This window comes from Gracilinanus agilis, chromosome 5, assembly GCF_016433145.1.
Source record: "Gracilinanus agilis isolate LMUSP501 chromosome 5, AgileGrace, whole genome shotgun sequence".
In the NCBI taxonomy this organism is placed as follows: Eukaryota; Metazoa; Chordata; class Mammalia; order Didelphimorphia; family Didelphidae; genus Gracilinanus; species Gracilinanus agilis.
In genome coordinates this window covers 197,519,653-197,540,162 of record NC_058134.1, presented here as the reverse complement: position 1 = coordinate 197,540,162, position 20,510 = coordinate 197,519,653, and the positions used below count along the sequence as shown (strand labels likewise).

General features: G+C 46.7%; 1 protein-coding gene across 1 annotated transcript in view; it reads right to left on the bottom strand.

Annotated features, from left to right (window-relative positions):
• Window positions 1-1,369: 1,369 nt before the first annotated feature.
• Window positions 1,370-20,510, bottom strand: part of PTPN6 (protein tyrosine phosphatase non-receptor type 6) — a 25,699-nt gene continuing 6,558 nt past the window's right edge. The window contains exons 4-16 of the mRNA XM_044679642.1: window positions 17,436-17,625; window positions 16,685-16,801; window positions 16,433-16,546; window positions 12,568-12,664; window positions 12,198-12,277; window positions 11,691-11,840; window positions 9,686-9,817; window positions 9,127-9,281; window positions 3,738-3,805; window positions 3,419-3,570; window positions 3,227-3,321; window positions 1,806-1,938; window positions 1,370-1,599 (exon numbers count right to left, since the gene is read on the bottom strand). Of these exons, the coding sequence (XP_044535577.1) occupies window positions 1,824-1,938; window positions 3,227-3,321; window positions 3,419-3,570; window positions 3,738-3,805; window positions 9,127-9,281; window positions 9,686-9,817; window positions 11,691-11,840; window positions 12,198-12,277; window positions 12,568-12,664; window positions 16,433-16,546; window positions 16,685-16,801; window positions 17,436-17,625 (1,465 nt within the window). The 3' untranslated portion in view covers window positions 1,370-1,599; window positions 1,806-1,823. The remainder of the gene's footprint in view (window positions 1,600-1,805; window positions 1,939-3,226; window positions 3,322-3,418; window positions 3,571-3,737; window positions 3,806-9,126; window positions 9,282-9,685; window positions 9,818-11,690; window positions 11,841-12,197; window positions 12,278-12,567; window positions 12,665-16,432; window positions 16,547-16,684; window positions 16,802-17,435; window positions 17,626-20,510) is intronic.

Here is a 20,510-nt window from a genome sequence, read left to right as displayed (position 1 = left end):
GTTAAGGTTAAGCCCAGGCTCACAGAGCTAGGAAGTTTCTGAGGCCAGATTTGAACACAGGACTTTCAGGCTTGGCTTTTTATACACTGAGCCACCAAGCTGTCCCAGATAGGTCATCTAGGCCTGCATTTTTTTTAAAGGCCTAAGTCAACAAGCCAAATCAGTAATTAATTTAATCAAATAGACAATAAATTAAATTAATCTTCTACTATGTGTCAAGCACTTGCACTAAGGGCTGAGAATACAAAGAAGGCAAAAATAGTCTCAGCCCTCCAGGGAAGGGCAAAGGGGAGATGAGATGCCAACAATCATGCACAGACAAACTATATACTGGGGAAACTGAAAGGAGTCTCAGAGGGAAGAAGGCACCAGGAGTGTATGTTGGGGTTGGGGACCAGAATGGGGAATGGGGAGTGCAGAAGGCTTCTTATAGGACAAGGAAGATTTGAGTAGAGTCTGAGAGGAAGCCAGGAGGCAGAGACAAAGAGGGGGGACATTCCAGGCAGGGGGCACCACCACTGGGTAAAACATGGAGTCAAGAGATGACATGTAGCATTTGTTCTGTTGTTGGGTCTCTCTAGTTGTGTCCGACTCTTTGGGACCTCATTTAGGGGTTTTCTTAGCAAATATACTAGCATGCTTTGCCATTTCCTTTATCTCATTTTACTGAGGCACAGAGGGTAAAAAGTGACTTGTGGGAGGAGCTGGATGGCTCAGTGGATAGAGAACTATGCCTTCTATCTCAGAATCATTACTGTGTACTGGCTCCAGAGCAGAAGAGTGGGAAGGACTAGGCAACGGGGTTAAGTGAATTGCCCAGGGTCACACAGCTAGGAAGTGTCTGAGAACATATTGGAACCCAGAACCTCCCATCTCTGGGTCTGGTCCTCTATCCACTGAGCTACCCGGCTGCCCCTTGAATGTCATCCTGTTGGATTCACCATCTTCTTAGATTCAGTCCAGCACACCAACTTGTCAGGACCTTTTTGGAGTCTCTTATCCAGTGTGTGAATTCTCCCTCCTCAATTTTTATCATTTCCAAAGGGAGTAGATATGCCATCTTTGGGGGGTGGGGTTGGGCAAGTTTTTTACTGATTAAAAAAATATTAAATAGTACAGGGCCAAGCACAGATCTTTGGGAATCCTGCTAAAGTCATCTGACAAGCTGACATCAACCATTGAAGACTATTATTTTGAGTCTACCCATTCCTGTCTTTAATCGATCCTCCCTTTCATTTGTGGCCCAAGTCTCATTCTGTTCTCTGGTCTTAGTTTCTGTTTCTGACCCTCTTTCTTGGTAGTCTAATTCCAAAGGCACTTTCTCCCCCACCTGAGCCCCTTCCCACACATGCACCAGGAACACGAAGGCTGAGGCACTGGGGGCTTTATTTACAAGCTCAGAGGAGAGCTGGGGTCCCCTTGGCATCCGGGGGGCTATGTACAGTGACCAGTGTAGGCAAAGAGGGGCAGGGGCGGAGGTAAAGCCATTAAATTAGAAAAGGACTGATTGAAAGGGAGGGAGGAGGGAAGCCAAGGAATAAATACCCATAGGGAAGGCGTGGGGGAAGAAGCTGGTGTCCTCTGGTGCTGGGGATCAGGCTGTAGAGAAAGAAGGAAAAGTGGGAGTGAGGGGAGTGCCTGGAAAGAGGGGGCCTCAGGGAAATGGCTGAGGGGTTGGGGTGAGGCATGGGGAAAGGGAAGGGAGGTTGTTTGAGAAAACAGGGGCAAAGGGGATGGAGCCTGAGGCAGAAGGGCAGCACTAGTTGCTGGTGGTGACCCCAGCAGGGCATGGTGGGAAGAATTACCACAGCATCCCTAAGCGGTCATTTCTTCTTCAGGGATCCTTTGCTTTTCTCTTTTTCAGCTGACCGCTGCTTCTTCATCTTTTCCTCCTTCTTGCTCTTACTCTGCAGGTTCTCATACACATCCTCCAGGTGTCTGCAGTAGCAAAAGGGCAGGCACATGGTCATGGGGGGAGGCCCGGAGGATGGGGGGTTGGGGGACACGACCCAACCTGGTGACCTGGGAGGATCCTTGGAGGTCTGGAGTCCCTGGAGGACTGGGTGATGTTCCTGCCTCTCCTGTGATTAATCTACTGTGAGCTCCAGAGCAAGCCTGGAAACCACACTGGACTTTGGCCCCCTCCTTTTCCAACTCATCTTCCATTCAGGACATGTTGGGGTACACAGCCCCAGAAGGGAGAGTTCCTCCTAGTCAGGCCCAAGTGAACTCCAGCAGAGCATTAGAAGAATCTGGAGTCAAAGACCCCAAAAGGCTTCAAATCCCATTTCTGACACTTCCTGGGAAGCGGTATGCCCTGAGCTCCCTGTACCACACCGATCATCTATAAAACAAAGTGGGGTGGCCTAAAGAATCTTCAGGCCCCCTTTCCAGCCTAAAAAAATGATGTGACTGAATGACGGCAATGGTCTAAATGGGAAGAATTTTTTTTAAAGGGGAGGCAGAGCAGGAAATGAAACTGAACACTGTGTAATGATAGTGGCCAAGACTGGCTCTGGACAAGAGTTGAAAAAAAAAGTATTTGCCCTTCTTTGCAAAGAAGGAGGATGTGGGGTGAGGTGGCCTGTGGATACCGAATACTGCACTTATTGGAATACTACCAGACATGGTTGATATATTGGCTGGGTTTGCTCCATTGCCTTTCCCTCTCCCCCCCCCCCACTTTCTCTCCTCAGCTCTTTCTTTTTTAAATCTTATTAAGCCTTTTTAAACTAGTTTTAATATTTTAATTTTAATATTTTGGTTTTCATTTTAATAGTCTTGATTTAATATTTAAAATTTTTAATAATTTTAATTTTTTAATAAGAAATAAAGATATCCCGAGCAATACGATTTTTAAAAAGACTATGGGATCTAGTCCTCCTCTTTTCCCCCTTGAATAATGTTTAACTGCAACCCATGGAAAGCAGGGGCAACTAGGTGGTACAGCGGATAGAGCCTGGAGCAGCCATGAAGACCCAAGTTCAAATCTGGCCTCAGACACTTTCTGACTGTGTGATCCCGGGCACATCACTTTCCCCTTTTTGCCTCAGTTTCCTCATCTATAAAATGAGCTGCAGAAGGAAATGCCAAAGCATTCCACATATCTTTGTCAAGGAAATCCTAAGTGGGATCACAAAGAGTCAGACAGTACTGAACAAAAACAATGGGAAAATGGAAGCCGAGTTGGGATACAGAGTCCCCTGAAAGGGGGAGAATCACTCACTTGGAGGAGGTCCGGGAGGCCTTGGCATGGGCGTTCTTCATGGCTGGGGGGTAGCCGATGTTCCCGTATTCGGACTCCACCTGCCCCTTCTGCGCCTGGGAGAAAGGGTGGCGAGAGCGAGCCTGGCCCTTCCATCCACCCCAAAGTGGCCAGCTCCTGCCTGGGAGCATCGTCACGACCCCCAGCTCCTACCTGCAAGACCTCCAGTTTCTTCTTGGTGGTCTCGATGAACTGCGCGATGGCCATGTAGATGAACTTGTACTGGGCCTCTGTCTGCACCATCCCTGAACGCTGCGCCCTGACCATCTGGATGGTTTTCTGGATGTCGATATCACAGTCCAGACCTGGGATGGGGAAGGACCCCTCGTCAGCACCCCGGACGCCCACCCAATCTCCTCTTCTCACCCCAGGAAGGGATTGTCTGGACATCGGGGCAATTACATCCACATAGGGCCGAGGCAGAGGAGGGAAAGACCCAGGAAGAACAGATACTCCTCCTTGAACCCCTCACCTTTAGTAGAAATGGCCTCCATGATCATGTCAATAACGATGATGGTTCCCGTCCGTCCGATGCCAGCGCTGGAGAAGGGGAAAAGGGGTGGAAATCAGTCATTGAAGGGTCAGTTGACTTTGGGCTGCCCTCAGATGCTGAACAGGAAAGGAAGGGAGGCATGAGGGACAGACAGACAGAAGGCAGCTACGGTGAAGGGCTGAGAAGGCAGAGCCTGGATTTTGGCCTGCTTCTGACAAAACCTCTTTACCCACTCCGTGATTCTCATACAAATTTGGTCTCAGGCCGCCAGCCCCTCTACAACTTGTTCTCTTTTTCTAGGCATGATCTCAGAGAAGAAGGTGGGTATATTAATTGTTTAATTCTCAGACGATTTCCTTCCTGCTTCCTCCTGATTTCAGTTAAGTCTGATTTGAGTGAGGACTGCTACCTGATTTTATTGTTTATTTCAAAAGAGATTAGAAAATATTTTTTAAAATAAAAATTATATTTAAAAAAAGAGATATTAGAATTTGAAATGGCCCTAGAGGTCACCAAGTTCTTTATTTTGTTTTATTATTTTTTTTGTACTAGATTTGTGATTCCATTGACAGGGGAGACTTTCTCCTCAGGATACTCCCTCTACCAAGGCAGGAGAACACCAGCTTTATAACTTAAAAGTCTTAACAAGCTGCCTGGGAACACTTCATGAGGACACTTGACCAGGGTCACTCACATAGAGGTATGGGCCAAAAGGAGGATTTGAACTCGGGTCTTCCTGGCTGTGAGATTTTTGCCAAGTCCTTTGATCATACCTGGAGCATCCTCCCTCTGTCGGGTGAACAATCAATCTCTGAACATTGATTAAGTGCTAGTTCTGCCTACTACATGCCAGGCACTGTGCTAAGCTCTGGGGATACAAAAAGAGGCAAAAGACAGTCCCTGCCCTCAAGAGCTTACAATCTTATGGGAGACAAGCTAAATAGTAGGAAATAATTACCAGATAGAAGGCCCTGGAATTAAGAGGGGATGGGGAAGGCTTCCTATGGGAGGTAACATTCTTGTTGGGACTTAAGGGAAGCCAGAAAGGTCAGTTCATACAGCAAAGGAGGGACAGCATTCCAAGCAAGGGAGCAGCAGAGAAAATTCCCAGAGTGGAAAAACTTGGGAAGATTTTTATGAATGTGAGCAGAACTGGGAGAATACTGTACACAGTAACAGCAATATTATCATGATAATCAACTGTGAAAAGACTTAGCAACTCTGACTAACATACCAATCCACAACAATTCTAAACAAACACTCTCCACCTCCAGAAAGAGACCCAATGGACCTCTTGGTTGTTTTTTTTTTTCACCACATGGCTAATGTGAAAAAATACGTTGTGAATGACTTCCCTATTAGAATGGACACCACATTTCTTGCCTTCTCCATGGCTGGGGGAGTGGTGTGAGGAGGGAGAAAATTTAAACCTGAAAAGAAACATTAACTAACAAAAAGAAAAGAAAATACTGTATTTTCCAAGATGGAGTGTCTTGGTCATGGAAGAGCAAGGAGGCCAGGGTCAATTCTTCAGAGCCGAATTCAAATGTCACACACCCCCTCCACGAAGTTCTCACTAGACTCAAGATCTCACACCCTTTCATAAAGTTTGCATTTTCGTTTTATACTATTTATCACTTAATGTTGTGTATCATGTAATCTGGTCTGTGCCTTGCCAAGAGGAAGGTGTGAACTCATCCATTTATCTCAACTTTTTACTTCCCCCATTGCTGGGAACAGTACGCAGACAGTACGTTTGTTGCATTAATGACAATGAGAACTGAAAAAGGCACTTTAAAGCCTCCAGATGGTTTTATATCCATTATCTAACTGGAGTCCCACGATAGCCTTATGAAGTGCTGCAGCTCTAATGCCCATTTTAGTTATGGAGAAATGGAGGTTGAAGGAAGTGTCCAGAGCCACAGAGCAACTGTTCTTCCTGACTCCAAGCCCAGTATTTATCCACTAACACACGCCGACTCTCTTTAATTTAAAGATAAACTCACTTGTTTGAACAGATAAAGAAACTGAGTCCATTCCTCTCATTCCTTTGGCTCCAGCCTCTCCTTTCCAGTCTGGGCAGAATCTGCTCTGATCCCAGCTCTTGGAATCCTCCTTCAACTCCACACTTCCTCCCTGTCCCACTGGGAACCCCCCTCAGCCAGTTTCCTTAATGACTTTCACCCCCACCCCAGTTCTCCTCATCACCCTTCCACCATGCCTTATTTCACCCCAGAATTCCACGCTTCTTTTTTTCCTCTCTCTGAGGGGTTTGACTGTCTGCGTGCTGTGCCTTTGAGGCTTGCTTTTGGGTTTTCCTCCTTATGAAAATCTCATTTCCCTTTTTTTCCCCCCCAAGCCTCACGGGAAGGCTGTTCTTTGGGAGAATGGGAACCAGAAGGTGGACTTTGTCATGGAGCTCCAGGGAAGGAGCCAGGATCCAACTCGACTCCAACCTTCCAGCCTGACTTTGAGGAACCCCAGAAGCCAGGTGGACGGGCTCCCAGTCCCTTCCCCCATCTTACTAGATCCGACAAGCTGGTGGCCTGAGTCACACCGTCTAATTTCAAACCCAGTCTGTCAAAAATAACTTCACCCACTTCCTTCCTGTAACGTCTAAATAAAGACCAGGGGGATTTTGAAAAGTTTGCTCCAGGGAACTGGCAAGAAGGGTGGCTTCTGGGTAGGTTCCTTCTCCCCCTGCACCGAGGATGCCCCCAAACCCCCTCAGGGATGAGGACTGGGGTCTGGATCCTTGGCACCGAAGCTGGTGGGCTCTCGTACAAATTCCAATCCTAGACCTTCCCTCTAAATTCTTATGACCACCATCTCTCTCTCCCCACCCCAAGTTTCCAAACAGAAGGCTGGTCACGTAGGAAGTGAAAGAAGAGAAATCATGTAACCCCACAGTCTGAGGGACGACTTGGGGTTTGGCACTGACAAAAAGGAGCTTATGACAAAATGCACCCCAGTTCTCCTTCATCTCCTGCCCGATTTGTGTGAAACCTCAAGCTTGATTGAATTTGGGTTCATGACCTGATTTCTTGGTCAACTCTTAGAGATCCAAATCTCATCTAATATTGGAGGACACGGGGTCCTAATTCAACTCAGTTCAATGCCCCCCCAAACACTGGCTAAGTGCCTCCTGCTCAGAAAGCACAGGGGATACAAGAACAGAAATAGAAACAAACCAAAAAAAGTAGTCTTTGCCCTCAAGGAGTTTACAGTCTCCTGGCAGAGAATGTACGATGATTTGCTCAAGACTATGCAGTTAGCAAAGGGCAGAGTTTACTCTCAATTCTGTGTCCACGGCTGATTTTTTTGCCCCAGGAATAAAGTACTTAGCTAGAGGACCTTACTGTGGACCAATTCTGGTTCAGGCCAGAATGGCATCTCCACGAGGATGAGAACAGTAAGCAGGAGGACTCCCGGGGGAGTCCATCATCCCACCTCTCACACGGAGGCAGAGCATGAGGATAACGGGAGGATACAGGTTCAAATACTGGTTCTGCTACTTACTATGTGACCTTGGGCAAATCATGTAAGTTCTCTGAGACTCCATTTCCTGGTCTGTTAAAAGAAAGCTTGATGCAATAGAGTCCAAGCTTCCTTTGGGCTTGAAATCTAAACCTAAGGACCTCTGAGGTCCCTTTCAGCCTTCTTTTCTAAATTCTCAATAGATAGTAATTAAAGGGACAGGTAAGTAGCCAGTGTAGAATGTCAGTCAAAAGGTCCTGAGTTCAAATCTAACCTTAGACATTTCTTAGCTATGTGACTCTGGTTAAGTCACTTAACCTCAATTGCCTAGCCCTTGCTAGTCTTTTGTCTTAGGACTGATACTAAGACAGAAAGTAAGGGTTTTGTTTTTAAAAAGAAGGGGAAGGGGATGAGGAAGGGAAAGGGAAGGGGAAAGGGAAGGGGAAAGGGAAGGGAAGGCTCTTGTGGGGAACACTTCTTCCTGCAGAGTCCAGATTGGGGAGTTCTAGGTAAGACCGAGCAGATTGAGCAAGTCCTGGGGCTTCAACAGAAATTCAGAAAAGGCAGTGGTAGAACCTACAACCTTTGCAGCTTCAGAGAAAAGGACAAAGAGAGCTGGGGTCAGGCAGGAGCTCTCCAAAGGAAGGTTCTTCAGGAAAAGGGAGGGTTTCTCTTGGGGGATTACAGTTTAGTCTAGAGGGTCCCCAAGCTCCAGGGCATAAGATTTAGTACTAGAATGGATCCTAGACACCACTGTCATTTTACGGATTCCACCTCTAAGATCAGCAGTCTGCATGGGGTTGTGGGTAGAGGACTGGCCTGGGAACCTAGATCTGAGTCCTGACTGATCCATACAGGTTGCATGACCCTGGGGAAGTCATTGAACGTTCAAGCTTTATATAAAATCCTTTTTTCTCATTTGTATATGAATACTTATTGATCATCTCTAATTTCACAATGAAAAAGATTTGCTTAATGAAATCACTTAAACTCTCAGTGTTCTAAGCAACTCTGGAAGACTCCAAATAACAAGGCAGGTGCTGACTGGATTTGACAGGGGGAACTTTCTCCTAGAATTTCCAATATTATTGAAATCATAGATGAAGGCCTCAGATGACAAAACAAAAAGAAAAAAAAATAGGACTAGAGCTCTGGCCGTGTGGTCCACAGATTCCTAAGAGGTCGGTGGAAAGAAATTCCATCTTCATTTTCTCTAACCTCTCACTGAAACTTAGCATTTCTTTTGATTATAATTGCTTTCCCCTCCAGATGTTATTCTGAGAAGGGTCCCTAGGCCTCTGCACATTGGTCAAAGGGCTCCAGGACACAGGAAAGGTGAAGAACCTTCCTGCTGGGGGATCAAATACAAACTCCTCTGGCTAGCCCTGATTATCCAGGCTCCAAACTCTTACTGTCCAGCCATCTCCCAACACTGGACCTTTGCAATAGCAGCACCCCACATCTGAAATGCACTCCTTCTACATCTCTGCCTTGCAGAATCCGTTAATCACTTCTTTCCACATCCCTGGACCTCCTTCCCTTCTCCTCCCCACAATCTCCACCCTCCACCCCAAGAACCTTGTATTTCTTTTCTCAGTACTTAGACATGTCCTTGGGGATGTCCAGTGACAGAATATAAAATTTCCCGGTGATAAGGACTGTTTCCTCCAACCTGCATCCTCATCACTTCGCACAGTGCCTGGCATACAGCAGATATTTAATAAATGCTTGTTGACTGACTGATAAGTTGAATTTGAAGCCCAGACAAGTGAAGCCACTTGCCCAAACTCCCACAAGGAGCAGAGGTTCAAATACACACCCTCCTTCTCCAAACGCTCATGCCCTGTGATGCTCCCACAGAGGTTAAGCAATGGATGGGGATCCATCTCACCTGCAGTGTACTATGATGGGTCCTGCATTGTGCAGACTCTCTTGGCACTGGTTGATCTGGTCCAGGAAGCTGAGGACACCCCCGGGCTCGCTGGGCACCCCATGGTCAGGCCAGCTCAGGTACTGGTAGTGCCAGATCTTCCTCACCAAGTTCCCCTGAGGCAGGGCACAAGAGCATTGGTACCCACTCCCCTTGCTCTCACCAATCATGAGGAAGCCCCAATTTTGTTCCTCCCTACTCCCTCTTTTTCTTTTTTTAACCCTTACCTTCTGTCTTAGAATCAGGACTAAGTATTGGTTCCAAGGCAGAAGAGCTGCAAGGGCTAGGTAACTGGGATTAAGGGACTTGCCCAGGGTCCCACAGCTAGGAAATGTCTGAGGCCAGATTTGAACCCAGGAACCCCAGTCTCCTAGCTTGACTCTCTAGTCAGTGAGCCACCCAGCTGTTCCCACCACCACTACATTCCCTCTTGGTGAGGATTTGAGGGGATTGAGTAGGAACCCAAGATCTCTTCCCCAACCGGGCAGACCAAGGGACTCTCTGCTCTGGGGTCACTTACATTGTCCAGGGGGGAGACCTGCAGGTAGCGGAGCTTATACTCAGGGGCATCGTGCTCTTTGCAATTGAAAACAGAGTATAGACCATAGGATCGCTGGGTCCCAACTTCAGGCCAATAAGGGACACACTTGTTCTGGGAGGAGAGAAGGAGGAAAATGGCAGTGAAATAAGAGAGAGAGGAAATAAGAGAAGGGAGAAGAGCTGGACAGAGCAGGATTCAACAGGACTAACTACTTTCTCAAATACCTTATACCTGTGGCTGGCTGAGAGGCTACGGAGCAACCTGGTGCCATGGAAAGCACAGAGGCAGAAGTTCGAGGGGAGCATTCAGAATAGACTACATTCAAGGTCTCCTTCAAGGCCAAATCTCTAGAGAAGACCCAAAAAATGGCAGCCCCTTGTCCTCAAGAGGTACAGCCTAATGAGAACATTAGCTTGCTGCCTGTTGATCAGATTCTGGGATGTGGCTATCTCCACCTTGCAAGGATCACCTGGGATGATCAGCTATAAGGAAAGACAACTTGTGAGGAAGGAGAAGTGAAGGGGAGTGAAGCCTCCGTCCTAATCGGATCACAGGAATTGGGCTGGAGGTACTGTGTTGCCCTAAAGCCCTTACTGCCTGCTGCTACTGGACTGGCATAAACCATCTCATTTCAGACCCAAAAGACGTTTTCATCCTGACTTTTCCAATAATGAACCTGGACATTGCTGAGCCTCAGCATCTTCATCTGTAAATTGAGAGTTGGACTTGGTCAGTGTTTTCCAGACCAAACCCAATCCAATTATATTTGGGATCTGTTTCCTAAATGCTCTTCCCAAAAGGAGCAGGCAGAGGAAATACCCTGGCAAGGTCTCTGACCTTGGACTTTATTAAGAATTTATGGGGCAGCTGGGTAGCTCAGTGGAGTGAGAGCCAGGCCTAGAGACGGGAGGTCCTAGGTTCAAACCCGGCCTCAGCCACTTTCCAGCTGTTTGACCCTGGGCAAGTCACTTGACCCCCATTGCCCACCCTTACCAATCTTCCACCTATGAGACAATACACCGAAGTACAAGGGTTTAAAAAAAAAAAGAATTTATTAAGGAATATATTTAGGTAAAGCTAAATTCTTATGCTTACTTTAACCCTTTTTTTTTTTTTTAAAGCTTTCATTTTGGTTGTTTAGTCGTTTTTTCGATCATGCCTGACTCTGTGATACCACTTGGGGTTTTCTTGGTACAGATACTGGAGTGGTCTGTCATTTCCTTCTCCAGTTCATTTGACAGATGAGGAAACTAGAGTAAATGGGATTAAGTGACTTGTCCAAGGTCACACAGTTAGTGTCTGAGGCCATATTTGAATTCATGAAGAGGAGTGTCCCTGACTCCAGCCCTGGCACTCTACCACCTAGTTGCCCTGCTTCCTTTAACTCTTACTCCAAATGGCATTTCTACATTCTATAGCTTTCCATAGTTTTGTTTTGGTCATAAAAATGCATAAAGACCTTATCTCTTAAATAAATGAGTGAATGAGTGAATGAATTCTCTCCCCTGGACCAATCCTGCTGCATTTCTAAGTAGCTCAGGCATTAAATATGGGAAGCGATAGGGGAGTGGGATGTAGAGAGGGATGCAGGGAGAAGGAAGAAAAAAGGGAAAAGAAAAATAAAAGGTCCATTTTTTAAGTGAATAGGTTTTGTGAAATCAGGATTTGGGGTAATAAAAGTTTTATCGATCCATAAAAATTTAATTTGGGCTAACTGCCCAAGTTCAGTTTAGTGCTACTGCCAGGCTTTAAATAATTTCCAAGATCCCTTCTAAGCTCCGAGGTCTTTTATGGTAGATGTAGTCTAGACTAGAAGCAGTCAGACCTGAGTTGAGGTTGAGAGGAGAGAAGAGATCAGGAAGCTTGAGAAGAAGGGAGAGAAGAGAAGGCGTGAAGGAGGAGGAGTGGAGGAAGAGGAGTGATGGAGAAGGAGCGGAGGAGGAGGAGGAGAAATGGAGCACAATTTCTGAAGTAGGCACCGTACCCGACCCTTCTCCACCTCCCGGGTAGTCATGACGATAACTTGGGAGTTCTCCTGCCACACCATCTGCCAGAAGTCATTGACTGTGGCGTCCAAACAACCTTGACTGGCGATGTAGATCTTGGCATTCTCCTCTGCGCTCACCAGCTGGTTCTGTGCTCAAGGACAGACAAAGCAATTGGTCCGTTAGACTGTGAACGGCCGGAGGGCAGGGATTCTCTTTTATCTTTCTTTGTATCTCCAGCACTTAGCCCAGCACCTGGCATCTAGGACGTCTTTCATAAAGCTTGTGGACCGGCACAGCTCAGGATTCCATCTCTCGGAGCAGCGCCTGACACAGAAACCTGGGGCCTCTGGCCACATCCTCATCAGAGTTTCTGTTTGTCCCAGGCTCAAGTCTGTATCATGCCTGTATATGCTGCTTCCCCTGGCCGGTCCACGAGTACCCCGAGGAGAAAGACCCACGACTGCTCCTCCCTCCATGGCCCCAGATTTGGCCCAGACACTGACCTTGACATAATTGGCGTTGATGTAATCAGACCCTGGAATGTTGCTGTCCCGACCTTGCAGGATCACCCTGGTGTGATCAACTAAAGGGGAAGACATAGTTGAGGGAGTGAGACATGAAGAGAAGCTGAACCTCATCCTAATTAGATCCTAGGAATTGGGCTAGAGGTGTTGGGCTGCCTGAAACCCCTCGTTGGCTCAGATTTACAGAAGGAAGGAACTGACTCCACAGAGGAGACCCAGAGATCTGAGTGAGACCCAGTGGGAGGAGGAGGAGGAGCTGCAGACCCCACAGGGGATGGGTGGTGGGGCTGGAAGTTTTGAGGGTGGAGAGGGGGCTAAAGGCTCCAGGGGGATCCTGGTGGGCTCTCACAGGGCAGGATGTTCTTGTATCGGTTCTTGCTTTTATTCTCAGGTCTCTGCCCTTCATGCCGATCATATAAGTTCTTCACCTCCTGCTTCTGAAGACTCTAGGAGATGAAAAGGAAAGAAGGAGCTTTAGCCCATGGAGCAGAGGGAAGGAAACTGGGCCAGAAAGACAGACGCCAAGATAACCCAAAAACAGAGACTTAAAGGGAGAAATAGAGGATGGGAAAGAAGAAAAGAAAAGGACAAGACAGCGCATCAGGAAATTTTGTATCCTTTAGACTTCATCTCCCAGAATTCTTCCCTTGCCCCAAAATTCCCTTTTCCTTTCTGTTTACATGATTTTATATAAGTTTTGGGTAACGCCTCTCTCATACTCTCTTCCACGTGAGTTGCTTGAGTGAGAGCTCTTTCTCTCTTTCTCTAGCCTTTTTAGTTTCCTTTTGCTCCAAGCTAAATATTAATAAATCTTATTAAATATTATACTTGGAGTACTGGATATTAATTTTAAAATCTACAACAGAAAGCCCTAGCCTGGGGATCTTGGCCAAGAGCCGGCATGGGGACTAAATTTGATGGACCAGTTGTCTAGAACACAGCACGAATAAATGTATAGATGAATAAATATTTATTAAATTCCTCTTAGATGCCAGAAAAGAGGCATTGTGATGCCAAAGATTCAAGTCCTACCTCAGATACATACCAGCTATACCACTCAGAGAAACCATTTAGATGCTCAGTGTTCTATGATAAAGTCTATGAATTTCAGATTGTTAGCTCATCAATAGTTTTGCTATTTTTTGTTCAGTCTTGTCTGATTCTTCATGATCCCATTTGGAGTTTTCTTGGGAAAGGTATGGGGGGGGTGCCATTTCCTTTTCTAGTTCATTTTTCAGATGAGAAAATGGAGGCAAACAGGAATAAGTGACTTTCCCAAGGTCATATGGCTAATAAGTCTCCAATGCCATATTTGAACTCAGGTCCTCTTAACTCTAGGCTTAGTGTTCTATCCATTTTGCCACTTAGCTGCTCTTTGTTGATATTAGAAGAATTCCCCACTAGGAGTGAAATCACAAATAAAGTCGATATAGTGGGGGCAGGAACAATTCGGGGAGTAGGAAAGGATGATCTTCAGTCTATTCTCTACACATTTGTCCAAAGAACCTTCTAATGCACAGGTCTAACTCTACCACTCCCCTGCTCCAAAACCAAATAGGTTCCCTATTGCCTCTAAGTATTTAAGGTCTTCTCCAATTTGCAACATTTGGGGAGGAAATTAGTTGGGACCAGGGGACATAAATCAGGAAGGAAAAGCTTTTGCATGATTTCTGGTAAGTAACCTTCCTCTTGGCCTCAGTTGGGGTTGAACCAATTGGTCTCGGAGTTCCATGATGCTATGTCCTGTGGAGGAGGTGACATGCAATCTGAGCCTTGAAGGAAGCTGGAGATTCTAGGATGTGGGAATGAAGAGGGAGAGCATCCCAGGCATAGGAGCTAGTATAGAGAGATGTAGACAGGAGACAGAATGTGGTGCATGTGTGAGGATCACCAAAGAGGCCAGTTTGGATAGACTGAAGGGTATTCTGGTAAATATTTAACAACTGATTCTGGAAAAAATGTGTATAAACTATATGAAGTTTATACATATGTACATATATATATATAAACACACAATCAGCATAATATGAAAGTTTTCTCTACCACTTTTTAAAAAATCTGTACCTTCCCACTTCCCAGCTGTGTGACCCTGGGCAAGTCACTTGACCCCATTGCCCACCCTTACCACTCTTCCACCTATGAGACAATACTCCGAAGTTAAGGGTCTAAAAAAAAAAAAACTGTACCTTCCATCTTGGAATCAACACTAACATTCCATTCCAAGGCAGAAGAGTGGTAAAGTCTAGACAACTGGGGTTAAGTGACTTGCTCACAGTCACCCAGTTAAGAAGGATCTGAGGCCACATTTGAACCCAGAACCACCTAAGTCTGGCTCTCCATCCACTGACTCACTTAGCTGCCCCTCATCACTTTTTAGAAACTAAACAACCAATAAAGAAATAAAGCAAGCCTTGATTTGTTGCCATGCTCATGCTGAAAATTTAACAATCAGCTCTCATGGACCAGTGACTCCAGCTCATGCTCCCTGGGAGTAATGGACAATGAAGATGGAAAGAGAAATTAAGGTCAGGCTGGGAAGGGCTTCAAATGCCAAACAGAGGAGTTAATTTTCATCCTATTAAGCAAGGGGAATGACCTGATCAGACCTATGCTTTAGGGAAACACTTCAATAGCTGTGTTGTGTGGAGGATGAATTGGAGGAGGGAAACCAATTAGGAAATTATTAAAATAATATAGGTGATGTAAGCAGCTGGGTGGTTCAACAGAAAGAAAAGCAGAACTAGAGATGGGAGGTCCCTGGGTTCAAATCTGATCTCAGATACTTCCTAACAGGTGACCCTGGGCAAGTCACCTAACCCTTACCATTATTTTGCCTTGGAACCAATACACAGTATTGATTCTAAAATGGAAGGGAAACATTTTTTTTAATATTCTAAGTGAAAGGGGATTAAACCCTGAATGAGGTGATAGAATGACTAGACAGATGGACACGGCATCAGGAAGACTGGAGACCCAAGCAGGGCAAATGACAGTCTCAGGCTCCCTGTCCATCTCAAGGGGATAGCGATCGTACTTATCTCACACGATTGTTTTGGAGGATAAAATGAGTGTGTGTGTGTGTAGATACATCTATATAAAGCGCTTTGCAAGCTTTAAAGTGCTTTGTAAGTGTTTGCACCTATCATGAAGCATCTGGTATTTCTGTGTGTAGATGGAAGAAACAGACACTAGAAATGTGGGGGTAGAAGGAAGATCCAGCAATCGATGGTATTAGATGAGAGAAGAGAGAGGGCCCTCTTCCCCATCTTCTTGATCTTCCTACACCTTCTACTCCACTCTCCTCCCCCAGGGGCACAGCGTTCCCGCTTCCCTGGCTTCCTTCAGGTCCCAGTTAGCATGCTACCTGCTACAGAAAACCTTTCCCTCTCCCCCTTAATTCTGGTGTCTTCTCTCTGTCAATTATTTTCAGTTTATCCTAACACACCTACTGGCAAGATGTCTCCCTCCTTAGCCTGTGAGCTCCCTAAGGGCAAGGATCATCTTTATCTTTTTTTTTTTATAGCCCTTAATAAATATTTATTGACTGTTGGCCATTGGTGACAAACCTGGGTGACTGGAAAGGCATAAGAGATCTCAAAAGTAATAGGAAGGGCAGCCAGGTGGCTCAGTGGATAGAAAGCCAGGTCTGGAGACCACTCTGGTCTCAGACGCTTCTTAGCTGTATGACCCTGGGCAAGTCACTTAACCCCCATCACCTAGCCCTTATCACTCTTCTGCCTTGGAATTCTTGATGCTAAGATACGCGGTAAGGGTTTTAAAAAAAAGTAACAGAAAAGGGTCTGAAAAGGTAAGGGTATAAAAAAAGGTAAGGGAAAAATTTGGAAGAGGGGAAGGTTTTGGGGGAAAGATAATGAATTCTGTTTTGGACAGTTGGAGTTTCAGATGCCTCCATGACATCCACTTTGCAATGTCTAATGGGCAGCTGGCCATGCAGCTAAGGCAAAAAGTCCTAGTTATACAGATTAGGAGTCCTCCGTACAGAGATAATAATGAAGCTCATGTGAGTCGCTGAGGTCACTGAGAGAGTGAAAGAAGAAAGATCTAGACAGAGCCTTGAGGAAAACCCATCATTTTGGGGCATCACCGGCCTCGCACACGACAAGCCATGCATACGTATGGGTTACGTTTTACAACCCAGATGCCACGGACGGTAACCCACAGGGCACTGGACTAGCCCCGTCTGGCAGGCTCACCTCAAACTCCTCCCAGAATCCAGCCTTGGATGTCTCCTCTACCTGCTGCTTCTTGTTCAACTCCAAGACCCGGTTCTCTATGTCAGCTGCATTCACTCTGGTGGCATAATAGGGCTGGGGAGAAAATTGGGCAGAAATTGGGGAGAAAAAGGGAAGGGAGAGTGAGTCTGGGTCGGGGAATTCCGAGGCAGAGCCAGCAGGCAGGGATCATCGGGGAGGAGCAGACAGACACCTGGGGGAGCCTCTGCTCACCTGGCGCAGGTAGACAAAGGTCCCCGAGGCCTCCTCGATTCCTGTCTTCTTAAAATGTTCCACCAGGTCTGTGAGGCTGTCGAAGGTCTCAGAACCACCCACGGTGTAACGGCTAGCCTGAGAGACCCAAGGCGAGGATGTGACGAGGAGAAGTGAGAAGAAGAGACAGAAGTCCCAAGACCTCTCCAAGCTCAGCCTTGATCTCAGCCCCATGTGTCAGCCCCCACCAGGATAAATCTGGAAATCCTAGCCTCTGCCTTGCCATTACCCCTTTAACCAGGGTGGGCATTCCCTGGAGTGAAGACAGGACATTTCCCTGCTGCTTTGGGGGGGTGCTCTCCCCATTTATACTCTCCTTTTAAAAATGTCTTTATTCACAGAAAAACAATTTTTGACAATGGTTTTCTGCCATTTTCGGATTCCGGTTTTCTCCCTTCCTCTCTCCATAACTGAGAGCTGATATCAGATAGTTTTCTATATATTTATGTTGTTATATACTATATTATATACTAGAATAATATATCATATACTTATATATATGATGGATAACCTACAGGAGATAACAAATAGTCTGATATCGGTTCTACCAGCGCTTTCGTGGAATCCACACTTCCCTGTGGCTCGTGTCATGAGAGAAGACCCATATCAGCCATCCGATCGGCATCTCCCATTGGGACCCCCTAGATGAGAGGGTGGGGGGCCCCGGCCCCCCCAGACATCCTGGCCCCACCTGCCATGGCGCCCATCTCACCTCGCACATCACTTTGATGTGAGTGACTCTGAGTGGGGAGCCTGGGCCGGCCTTGGGCTGGTCACTGAGCACCGAGAGCACAAAATCGCCCGGCTGGCTCAGGCTCTCGCGGACCAGAAACGTCCAGGGCTCCCCCTTAGCCTGAAGCAGCGTCTCCGCCTGGGCTCCCGAAATGTGGCCGTGGTACCACCTGATGGGACAGAAGGAGGAGTTGGGGGGACGGATGGAGCCCCTCGAGGCGAGGAGAGTCAGAGCCAGAGACATGAAAAGGGTCAAGAAGACGGAGAGAGCCAGAGATTAGGAAGCAGGGACGAGGGAGCCAGAGAGGTGATGGGAAGCCGGGGAACAAGAAGGGAAGGCAGAGGCGGGAGACTCGACGCCTTGGCAGATGTTCCTCACGAGTGCCAGGCTCAGAGCCATCTCTGTGGACCAGACAAGGATCAGGAGAGAGGGGAAGTGGAAGGAAGAAGAAAGTCCTGGGAGATAGCCTTCCGGGAGAGGCAGGGACATCCCCAGGCTCTCTGGTGCCAGAGCTGGAGGGGGGACCCGGAGGTGCCCAGCATCACATCACGGTCAAGAAGGGACAGGACTGGGGGGCTGCGGGGTTCAGGGGTCAGTCCAGAAAGCAGAACTGGAGCCTTTCCCCAGCATCTCCTCAACTCTCCCCGCCCCCCCAACTTGTTCCCTAGAGGAAACAGTTAACCCCAGGGCTGCCCAGCCCCACAGGAAAACACGTGATGGAAAAAGCAAAAAGCTCCCTCTGGGGAGAGAGTGAGAAGTGAGGTTTCTTCAGCCTGGGGGATGAGGGGGGGTTGAGATTTTCCAACCGCAGGGATGCTGGGGCAGGAGGGGGAGGGGAGGACAGACTGCAGAAAAAGAAGCTCATTTTTTCAGGGCTCGCCTAGAAGAGGCCGGGGCCTCAGTGACCACTGACCCAAGGACCCCAGAGTTTGCTCCCCGAACCCTACCACCCAGCCGAGGCAGCCTGCCCCCTCGGGTGGAGGAGGAAAGGGTCTAAAGCTTCCTCCCTGGTCCCCCACCTCCAATAACAGGATGAGGAAGTGTCCATGCAAATACTGACTTGCCCACAGCCAAGTACTCAGGTACAGAGGGGGCAGATGCAAATTCCCAAAGGAAACCACTTTGTACCCAAAGGAAAGGGAAGAGAAAGGTGCCGAGGAAGACTGTTGGCGGTAAACTCTCTTTTCTACCCAGAGAGCACCCCATTGGGCAACCCAGACACCCAAGGTTGGGGGGTGACCAATCACTCACAGTCATCTCTTTGAAGCTCTCCCTCAGGCTGGTCTTTATTAAAATCCAGTGTCTTTACTGTTCCCCAACCCTTGGCCCTGCCTTGGTTGCTTCTTCTGTCTTTTTGTTTTTTAAACCTTTATCTTCTGTCTTATAACTCATTTGAGTATCAGTTCCAAGGTAGAAGATCAGTAAATACTAGGCAATGGGGGTGAAGTGACTTGCCCAGGGTCACACAGCTAGGAAGTGTCTTTGAACCCAGGACCTCCTGTCTCTAGGTCTGGCTCTCCATCCACTGGACCACCTAGCTGCCCCTCCTGGCTTCTTTTAATTCCTTTTCCTGCATACCTTAACCCAAGTCTATCTGCCACTGTCTTTCCCATGGATCATTCAAACTTTTGTTTGTTGAGTCCCTCAATAGCACCTGTGGCTTCTGTCCTTTATGATCCTCAACCTTCCTCTCCAACCTCCCCACCCCGTGTCCTTGGTAGACCTAAGTGGAAATGGAAAAGGCTACAAGAACATGATAGATGGGTATGTAAAAAAAAAAATCAGCTGAGGTGGCATCGCTGAATTACCAAGGAAGGGGTGGAAAGTTGAGGTTGAAGCCAGGTCTGAAACTTTCCTGTTTAAGAGATAAAGTCACTAAAACATAATGAATAATATCGATGTGCCAGTGTGGAAGAAGGTATTTAATGGCATGCTCTAGGACTCTTTTCTTAGTCTTATCCTATTTGATATTTCAAATCAATGACTTGGGATAATGGCATAGAAAGTCTACTTTGCTAATCAACAGATAATGTAGAAGAAACAAGATTCATTATAAGCTGACCAACTCATTGCCCAAGAATAGGGCGGGCCAACGTGGTTTGGCAGAAGGCAATGTGAAAACACCTGGATATTTTAGTTGATTGTTAGCTTAATTTCAGAATCATCAAATCTTAGGCTTGGAAAGGACATTAGAGGTTTTCTGGTCCAAGCAATACCTAAGCTTGAATGCTTTCTACAGTATACCCAACAAATGGTCATCTAGCCTTCCTCAAAGATATGAAGAATGCTGTGATAGTTGTTTTTTTAAAAACTAATGAAAAATTAAAAGGACAGTGTTCGGACTGAGAATCCCTCTATACTCTGATCAGGCCAAGGCTGGTGTATGGCCCTCAATTCTGGACACTACCTTTTTACGAGGGACACTGATAAATATGGTCTGCAAATCATGTCAGATGAGGAAAGAGTGATGTAAGTGGGGACATTTAGGCTAGACAAGAGCAGATTGAGGGAGAATATGTTCTCCTGCTGGAAAAGAAACAAATTCATTCTATGTAGCTTCAGATTGAAGGAGCAGCAATAGATAGAAGTTACAAAGAGGTGGATTTGGGCTCTAAAGAGAAAGGACTCTCTAAAAAGAGCCGAAGCTGTCCATCAGTCTATCTCTGGGGTAATTAAACATCCAAGTGTAATGATCACTTACAGGCATGTCATAGAAGGGATTCTTGGGGCAGCTAAGTGGCTCAGCTGATAGAGAGCCAAGCTTGGTGATAGGAAGTCCTAGGTTCAAATCTGGCCTCAGACACTTACTATGTGACCCCAGGCAAATCATTTAGCCCTCATTACCTAGTCTTTACTGCTCTTCTGCCTTGGAACTGATAGTATCAATTCTAAGACAGAAGGAAAGGACAAAAGAGCAAAAGGAAGGAAGGAAGGGAGAGGAGAGAAAGAGGAAAAAGAGGAAAAAGAAGGAAGGAAGGAAGGAAGGAAGGAAGGAAGGAAGGAAGGAAGGAAGGAAGGAAGGAAGGAAGCAAGGAAGGAAGGAAGGAAGGAAGG